General features: G+C 34.9%; 1 protein-coding gene across 1 annotated transcript; it reads right to left on the minus strand.

Moving 5' to 3' along the window:
- Positions 1 to 2268: 2268 nt before the first annotated feature.
- Positions 2269 to 3415, minus strand: LOC145599194 (ASI1-immunoprecipitated protein 1-like). Its single transcript, XM_081655600.1, has 2 exons — positions 2955 to 3415; positions 2269 to 2610 (listed from the first exon to the last, which is right to left on the minus strand). Exons 1-2 carry the CDS (start codon positions 3399 to 3401, stop codon positions 2458 to 2460), a joined length of 600 nt encoding a protein of 199 aa, XP_081511726.1. The 5' UTR covers positions 3402 to 3415; the 3' UTR covers positions 2269 to 2457.
- Positions 3416 to 10352: the final 6937 nt, after the last annotated feature.

Raw genomic sequence — 10352 nt, forward strand, 5'->3', positions numbered from 1 at the left:
GGTAAGGTTTATTTGGAGATTTATGATTGATAATGGCATTCCTTCAATCTCAAAGATGATATGTTATTATGATAATATTCAAATGAGATCGTGTTTTCTCGAGGGGAGATGGATGTGAGTAGTTGTACAATAATATTTTCTTGTGATAATTAAGCGTATTAGGGATTATGTTACAGAAGCTATGACTTAAGTTTAAAAGCTCATGATTTATGATTAAGGATGATAACAATAATAGAAGATTAGTCAGATATTTAAAACCCATTCTTTTCATCTGTCTGGCTATTAGTGAACCTATCTGGGTATATATATAGCTTAAAAATTGATGCATACTCTTACATTTGGTAGAAGATAGCTAGCAAGGTTGGTGATCTTTGGAGATCATAAAAGGCACTATTTGTACTGATGGATTACTTGCAGAGTGCAGGACACAAATAAAAATAGCTGTCATATGAGTTTATAAATTACATCTTTAAATTAAAGCATTGTGCAAACTATATCTGCTCAAAAACAACAATGTTAGGTGAAAGCTCTTACTTTTCTTGACTGATTGGCCCTATCTCATCAAATAACATACCGAATGTAAACTCTTGGGCAGTTGTGCTAGTGGTCCGCTGAGATGTGGATACATAGATAGTGTTGTGTAGCACCCTTCATTATGTACACTTGAGGCTATCATTATATTATTTGTATTTGCCATGAGTAATTTGTATCAGTGAAAAACTAACGTAAACCAATTTGTATCAGCGAAAAGGAAAATAAACCAATGGATTCCTCTAGCCAATGTAAACCCAGCCCTGAAGATGATGAAACAGCTACAGACGGTAAATTACCTTAATCATTGTCCTTAACTGAACCCAATAAAAGAGAAATACTAGTATATAAATAAATTTGGTTGTTGCCCTAACTTATTATATTTTGTTTCAGAGTTCACATGTCAGAGTGATGATGATTTGTATCCATCCACCAGAGCTCCTCTTGAGGTACTCCATCATAGCATTGGCTTTCATAGTTCTTATGGTTGGACTCATGTGATAAGCTATGTTACTTGGACTCGTGTAACTGTGTCCCTCAAGTACTTCTCTTTCACTTGTTAATATTTAATGTCATAATGTTCTTATGCAGATTTCTGAAAGCCCTTCAATGAAGAAATTCCAAGGAGTGGATGTAAGGTCTGATTTGGTACCTTATCTGCGAAAGTTATGGAAGAAAGATAATTTTATTGATGGGAATGCTGTCCGAAGTAATGGCCTTTTTACATGGGCATTTGAGTCGCTTGCAAAGATGATGATCATACTTCAAAATAACAAGGGCAAGGGGAAGTCTTCGTTGAGCGAAACCCAGGCTGAATATCTGAAGAATACTCTAATTGACCTTCAGTCTATGAAATTCAGATTAGACTGGTTGGTTCCAATAGTTGAGAAGACTACGGCTCGTTACACTAGCAAGGAGCCAGGGGATGTAGTGATGGAGCTCCAGGTAGAGAGAAACATGCTCCTTAGTAAATTGCACAAGGTGGAAGAAAAGTTAAATGAGCAGGAACAACTTGCAACTCTGTCCCAATGCTCTCTTCGCCATTAGTTGATTGGCTGAAGGACCTTTATTTGAGCTTCTTATCTTTAAATCTTGTCAGTTATCTTCTAAAGTTTCCAATTTCCTGATGTAATGGCTTGTTCGAATGAAATATATGCCTCCGTAATCCTTGAGGCTTATTGTTCATCATGTTAGGGAACTCTGCTATAATTTATCAATTATTTTTCATTAAAAATTAACATGCAATACCGATGTTCACATATTGAGTCTTTTGGATGATTTTTTCTGCGGATGATTAGTCTTCAAGACATGATCTTCCTTATTATGCTCCCAAGCTTTTGATTATACCTTGTTGCTTCAAGTTCATTGTTCATCTTTAAGCAAAAATTTACTATTCATGATACAAATTCATGGCTTATTGGAATAATTCCCATCAACCTAAATTGAGATGGTGAAGGTAGTTATGATAACTTTAACTTAATAAAGACAATCAAATGTACTGTGTGTGTGTGTGTGTGTTTTGGGTGACAGGAAGTACTTGTCAGTAATCACCAGGCTGGGAACAGAAGAAGAGAAAAGCAAGCAAATGCATCATAGCCTAAGACTCCAAAATTTCCAGCCAAGCACTTTCTTTTCGTTAGTTATGAAAATTACAAAGGGAATGAGAGTTGCACTACGGTACAGCTTATAAGATAACAAATCTTGAACCAAATGCAATTGCTGAACAAAACAGAGTTACAGACATGCCATTGCCAGTCAAGTAGTCGGGATCAAAATCAGTATCTCATACAGACATTCTGTCACAGTAAGACTAACTCTATCCATAACCTTGCAAGTTCCTTTCTAGGAAAGAAAGACAGCTACGAAACCTTACAAATTACATTCTACTACTGTGTTACCTTACTACAGATATACAAGTCAGAGTCCTTAGTCATCAGTTAGATTTACCCCATAGAACCTAGATAGACGTTTTGAGGTGCCATCACATAATATAGAATCCATCATCTCGTACTTTTCGTAATGCCCTTTTAGAGTATCAGCTTGCTGCTTTGAGAGTTTCTCTTCCTCCTCTAGCTGCTTCTGTTACAGCGAATGAAACAACATCAATATATGAGCATTACACACATAGTGATACCTTGATAATGAATGAACTTGAAAGAAAATACAATAATAACAGCCTAATATGTATTCCACAATTAGCATTTGGCAGTCTGGGACTCTGGGAAGTTACAGATGTACGTCAATTAAATAATAGTTTTAGATTGGTATGAATGCTGTTTCTGAAAGAGTGGTAGCAAAATCTATTCTCTTTTCTTTCAGAAGGAAGTATTGAAGAAAAAAGAAATGGTGGGGTGTAGAAGATACCAACATAATTATCCCCTTGAAGCAAATTTTTACAGAAAAACTACTGATCTTTTACAAACCTTTTGTAGGAAGGACTGCTCAGCAACATGTTTCTTTGTCAGGTTCTTGAGCTTCTGTGCCACCTCAAATTGAGGATCTTTTGGGTCTACCCAATATACTTGTATCTTCCTACCAGGCTTAGGCGGACGATCATCAAACATTTCTGGCACTGCATGACGACCCCTCACTGGTCTAGGCATTCCCGACATCATGAATGGATAAGAAGACAGCACCTCAACAATTGATTTTGCTTGCTTTTCATTCTCCAACTCCACAAGGGCACACTTCCCGTTGTAGTTTGGCTCAATGAAGTTAGGGATGAAATGAATGTTGGTCACAGTACCATATTGCTCAAATGCAGTTTTGATGACTGCATCAGTAACCTGAGGTGAAATATTGTCAAGATACATTGTCCGCTTCACTTTCTCCATGAAGGCAGCATATTTTTGCTCATCTTCACTTCCCATAGTCAATAAAAAACCTAAAAAATAAAATTAAAAAAAAAAAGGGAGAAAGAGAGGGAGTTATGACTTCATCTGAGTATCAAACTGATTACAATGACAATCAAGATGAATATAACAGAGAAATATTACAACTACAAAGAAAATTCACAAGTTAACTCTCTCCTTGGGACAATAATGCTGAAATAATACTTAACTCAGACCTATGATTGAATGCTTTCGTATCAATCAAAGGATACGTCCATATATATAATCCCATGCCATCAGGATGCACTCAGCTTGACCAAGAAATAAATTATGAAATTGAGGAACAGACCAGAATGGAGTAGATATTGGCATATTTTCTGTAACACCTAGTTTTCTGTATAGGCATTAGGCAAGGATAATGGTTTGCATATAGCTTCACAAGAATTCCTTAGGCCTCCTGAGTAATGACTGCCGAAATACGATCACGGTGTGTCCAACATCGTGAAGATTATACTCCATATATAAGGCGGTAAAAAGGTTTTAAGTTAGGCAAATCTTTACAATTTGCCTAATAATTACAATTTGCCTAATAATTACGAGGTTTCTCAGAAACAGGAAGGCAAGAAACTAAGGGCAAGCATTATCCGTTTATCCCCCTTCAATCTTTCACCTTCACCTCATATGCTCAAAATCCCACTGAATCTTTACAGCCCTAATTGCAGCAACCCTTAGTTTTGCAAAATCAATTCTAAATAATCTTGGCAGAACAACATATATACCAAGTAACATCATGAAATTCTTGAAATCTACAGAACAGAAAATCCATAGATAACTTTAGACACTTCATGCAAGTATACAAAATCTAAATTGGACATACTACATTACTACATTTGAAAGGGAAAGAAAATACTAATTTTGAATTTTGATGCCAATTAATTCACCTTGTTTACTACTATGATGAATTTGAGAACTGTATACAGCGAAATGAAAGAGGAGAAACGAGATGATTTCTACCAGGCATTTCATCAAACAGGTGATGGGCATTGTCAAATTACAGCTTAACTTAACAAAAAAAATGAACAGAGTACACCCACTATTCAATTTCAATTTTCAGGGTTTGCAGACAATAATTAAGAATTCATCTCAGATAACAAAAAAATCCAATTCTAGGGTTTACAGTCAAGATTAGTGGGATACTAAAATTCTTCCATAATTTCAACACAATCAAACATAAATCAGTCAATATTGATGTTAAAAATTGATGGAATTGAGGGTTTTGACGATTCAATTCACAACTTAAGCAATCCAATAAAATAACAAGAATCAAGAGGAGAAAAGAAAAGGGGAAACACATACTTGTAATGCGAATTGGGAAAGTTGATCGGTTTCCACTAGGCTCTGCTCACTCAATCGTAAAAATGGCAAGGATAATTTGTACTGATGAAATGACTTTACTTAATTTGGGGGCTATTTATAAGTGTTGTGAATGGGTAAAGCGAATAAAATCACAGAAGTAGTCTCGCTTTCAGAGAGGAGAGAAAAATTTGTTGATTACGCCCGAAATGGGCCATTTTAGGATCCGCTGTTGGTTGGATCTGGCGAGAGGCATGTATGTGGGATTTGAGTCGTGTAGGTAACTAATTACAAATTCTTAAATGGACCTGGTTCACACTAATTTATTGTGGACCATTAACATTAGAGACAATATGATTGTTTTATTAATAAAAAAATAGGTCACTATATTAAAATAAAGGTTATTATGTTGGAATAAAGGTTAGTGTGACATTATAAAAACTATAAAAGTTTAATTTTATAATGAAATTTTTAATATAATGGTCAATATGAATAATAAAGATCACTATGTTAAAATTAGGTCACTATTCAACATAATGTCGTACTTTAAATTTATAATAACATTAAAGATCACTCAAATTTTTTAAAAAGGTTACTATGTTAAAAATAAGGTTACTATGTTAACAATAAGGGTCACTATATTGAATATGATGTCAGTTACGTGTGAATTAACCTTAGGTCCACAATAATATTATTGTGAACCAGGTCCACACAAGATTTTCTGGTAACTAATTAGGTCCCGTTCTCTTCACCTTTTTTTTGCTGAACTAAAATTATGTTTACTGAAATAAATTATATTTGATGAATTTAAATTATTTTAATTAAATTTAAATTAATTTTACTGAATTGAAATTATTTTTGTTGAACTAAAATTATTTTTTTTTTACTGATTTTCTATTATAATTTTTCTTTAAGAAAACTGAATTTTACTAACTGAAATTATTTTTACTTAACTAAAATTAATTTTACTAAACTAAACTTATTTAACTGAAATTATTTTTACTTAATATTATTTTTTTTTAAGGTGAAGTGAACAGGGCCTTACTTCATATTATGTAAGTTTGTTATAATAAATATTAAATAATGAAACCTATCTAGATTATCTACGAAGTAGTAGCAATATAATGGTGTTTAAAATTTAGTAGACAACATAATTTGCCTATTTAACTTTTAAAAAGAGGACTGAGGAGTGGAGGAATGGTTAATCCCTCCATCTCCCCCTTATGAGTAACCTGGGTTCGACTCCTCATTCCCCATAAGAGGGGTATCCCCTTGTATCTTACTGTTGAAAAAAAAATCTAAATTTTAAAAATCATAACATCAATTTATATTTTAATTCTAATAAAATAAGTTCTGATTTTATCAGAAGTATTAAGATGAGTCAAACATACCTTGAGAGTTGAGACTACATGTTAACAAGTACAGATTAATATACAACTCTATCTTAATTTGCCCTCGACCCTCGGCAAATATACAATTACCCATTAAAATTAATGTCTTGTTAATTATATCAGTCAAAGTATTTCATTTAAAACAAGAGGTAATATATAGTAAATATAAATAATTGGTTATGTCTTGTTAATTATATCTGTCAAAGCATTGCATTTTAAACAAAAATGAGGTAAAATTTTGATATATACATAGTAGTAATAGTATAGTCTCCATAGTAAGTACTATTGGTTCTTGTAACATCTTGGGAACACCTATATTTTGGAAAACGAGGTTAGCAATGCATTTTGTATGCTAAAAAATGCTAAATACGGGATTAAGACAAGTCACAAAACCTAAGTGTTGGGATATTGGATAATATAAGGGGCCGTGTGGCATGTGCACAAGACAAGTGCACCCAAGGACAAAGCATACCGGGTTCCGGGCACTATGTACAACTCCCAAAGCCCTTAAGGCATAATGATTAAGGATGAATGAGATGATTCCGGCATTTACGACTTCCAAGGTCATTTGGGAACCCATGGAAGTACTTGGATGCATAATCTCGTCGGGTGAAAAAATGATATACGGAAGTCAAATATGAAAGCTATAATACACGAAATCGGAGCAATTTCGGAGGTCTCGGGACCTGGTGTCAGAATTTCACGGAACATTACGGGATGCATCTCGGGGTCATATAATACTGTCTCGACCCATAAATGACCGTTATTTGGCTATGTACAGGCCCCGTGAAAGCTTATAGCCAATACAAAAGGCGTGTACGAAGACAGGTTAATTGACCGTTTTAAGGCAAATTGGATGGTTCCACCCACCCAATTAGACTCCCGGAGGGTAATAGGGACCATGGTAAAAATATGGACAATTTTCATTTTTGGGCAAAAAAAGATCAAAAAATTCCAAAATTGAAGGCTATTATCCACGCTTTTTGAGGAATTTTTGAGGTTACAAGGCCTAGTAGCGAAAAGTGTTGAGACCCTATGGGATACATTTTAGGGTCATATAATGCCGTTTGGAACCATATATGATCATTATAAGTTGTCATAAATGTCCGTGGTAGGCTTTAGTTCACGAAATCGGTGCAAGTTGCAAACTGGTAAATTTACCGTTTTAAGGCAAATTGGATGGTTCCACCCACCCGATTGGACTTCAGGAGGGTATTTGAGACCATGGTAAACATTTGGGCAATTTTTTTTCGGGCGAAAAATAGTCAAAAAGTTCGAAAATTAAATGCTATAATACACGCTTTTTGAGGCATTTTTGAGGTTACGGGGCCCGGTGTTGAAAAGTCTTGAGACCTTAAAGGATATATGTTAGGGTAATATAATACCTTTTGGAACCATATATGACCATTATATGTTGTCATAAATGTTCGTGGTAGGCTTGAGTTGACGAAATCGATGCAAGTTTGGAACGGGTAAATTGATTGTTTAAAGGCATATTGGATGGTTGCACCCACCCAAATAAACTCTCGGGGTGTGATAGGGTCCATGGTAAGCATCTCGTTAATTTTTATTTCCGGGTCAAAATAAGTGGACAATCGTCCAAAATTGAAGACTATAATACACGATTACGGATCAATTTTTGACAATCTTTCAAAAAATAAACTGAATGTGTTGGATGACTCTTGGGGTCATATTAGGAGGTTTGGAACCATAAGACACCAATAAAAATGGTCATAAAGTACCAAGAATGAGTTTTGACTCTATTTTGAGTCATGTGACTTGACTTATAATGAGCAATGACTATAGTAATGTCATCAAGTGTCAGGGTCCAAAATTGAAAGGGTAAAACCCATAAAAGTATAAAACCTAATCTAGGATATAATTTTGGCGGGAACAATCATGTCCATTAGGCGGGCACCAAAAAGCCAAAAACTAGCATATATACCAAAAACAAAAATTCTCCACTCAAGCACTCAACTTTCAACATTCCACTCATATTTTACTTGCTTGTTATCCAAAAACCCCAAATTACAAATTTACAATCATAAAATAAAATTCAATCATCATAACATTTTCTCCTAAATGAAAACTCACCGTCGCCGGGAACTATCCTGGTCGGAATTACCACCGGAGTTACTCCCCGCCATCGCAAAACGCCTCGAAACCCGAACCGACATCCTCCATTTCCGACGAGTCTGCAAGACATGGCGATCTTCAGCTCCCCTCTCTCTCCTCGACTCAAAAACCATCTTAACCCCTCTTCTCCCCCACAAACTTCCAGAAGATTCTGAGAAAAATCACACTAAAGTTTTAGTGGCAAACTCTGTTTTTGTTAGAGATATGGGATATCAAGAGCAGGTTAAATCTTGGGACCATTCACAAAAATTCCCCCCCTGCCGGTGGGTTAGAAAGTTAAACCCACCGGTGGGATTCATATAATTTGCTTCCGCTATATTAATACTCTTTGAAATTTCTATTCTTTAATTTGATTTTTTTTTTTGGTTAGTGGAGTATGTGAGTTGTTTTCTCCGTAATATATCTCCATGGAGATGAAGAAAAGCCACGTTTGGCGTACTTTTCATTTTATTTTATTTTTTAAAAAAAGTTTTGTAGGAAAACCACGGACACTAGCAAAGGGCCGTAGCATGTAGAAGACTGCGGACACCAGCAAAGGGCCGTGACAGAAGACTACGGACACCAGCAAAGGGTCGTGGTTGCAAAAGCTTGTTTTTTTTTTTAAAAAAAAAAAAAAAAAAAATTGAAGGCGACATCAACATAGTATTGCAACTCGATCGACTTCAACAAATAGATAAATTTCCAATCGCAACGTTCGTGTTACTGCCGTTGCGATTGCGGGAGGGTGTTAGAGATATGGGATATCGGAAAATATATGTCTGATATATTTTCCGTAGATATCATTAAAGGAATAATATATTTAGGTTTATTTTATGTTAAGATATATTTAGAAAATATATCTTTAGGGTTTATGATTATGGTAGTATATCTTGTAGGAATATTGTTTCCTATCTTATGTTGGTAGGTTTTGTATAAATACTCTACCTATTGATGAATAATAATAAGAAAGCAATTCTATTCCAATTATCTTTCTAATTCTTCAGTTTTCCTCATAAAATTTGATGTTCATCCAAATCTCCCGCCTTGGTTGTTCACTGGTGAAGAGTTGTTCCCTGGTTCGCTCTCCGTAAGACGGCCTCTTTCTCGTGTGTGTAGAGGTGTGCTAGGCTAATCACCACTTTGAGGGTGGTGATTGTAAGCTTGTGTATGATTGTATTGTGTTCCCTTGTGTGTAGAGGTGTCAATTCGAAAACTGAGTCAGATTAGATAAGATTAGATTGGATCTATTTCATAATTGAGTTTATACGAGTCGAAATCTAAACCGGATTTTTTTCAAATCAAATTGGATCGATTGATAGGGTCAGTTTTAAGCTGAAGTGAACAGACATGTATCAAAAGTAGGTCTGTTCACGGATCGGATATCCGATCCGAAATCAAATTTCGGATCGGATATCCGAACCTTCGGATATCAAAAATTGATATCCGAATCCGATCCGAAAATTTCGGATATCCGATATCCGATATCCGAAATCATTCGGATCGGATGTTTCGGATATCCATTATCCGATATGAAAATTGTATAAATCTCATTAAATGTTTTGCTTTTTGTATCGTTAAGCATAGTAGTCTTTTAGAAGACCATTTAATACATAATAAACTAATAAAGTCTATTTAATTACCACAAATACAAAAAACTATAATAGTAGCAGCCTTCTTCGTTAGTTTGGCGAGAGCAAAGATTACGAACCAAAATTAGACTAAGTTACCACCGAAAAAAACACAGAGGTGGCTGAGTGACTGAGCGGTGGAGTGAGGAATATAGGGTTCCTTAGAGAGATGAGAAAGAGGCGGAAGTAGGTGAGAACTGAGAACTCACTAGGTTTGTTGGGCACTAGAAATTATTTTATAATATTATTATTAAAATATTTTTGAAAATTTTATATTTTACTGATGTATTGTCATGTACATATCAGGCTTACAATTTTAGATATCAGTTCGGATATCTGAAAGAAATATCCGATATCCGATAATATTCGGATATTTTTCGGATATCGGATATCCGAAAATTTGAAAATCAATATTTGAATTTGTATCCGATATCCGTTTTTTCGGATCGGATATCCGATCCGAAATGATTTTTCGGATCGGATATCCAAAAAATCGGATCAAA

The sequence above is a fragment of the Chenopodium album genome, chromosome 20, assembly GCF_948465745.1.
Source record: "Chenopodium album chromosome 20, dcCheAlbu1.1, whole genome shotgun sequence".
Taxonomy (NCBI): Eukaryota; Viridiplantae; Streptophyta; class Magnoliopsida; order Caryophyllales; family Amaranthaceae; genus Chenopodium; species Chenopodium album.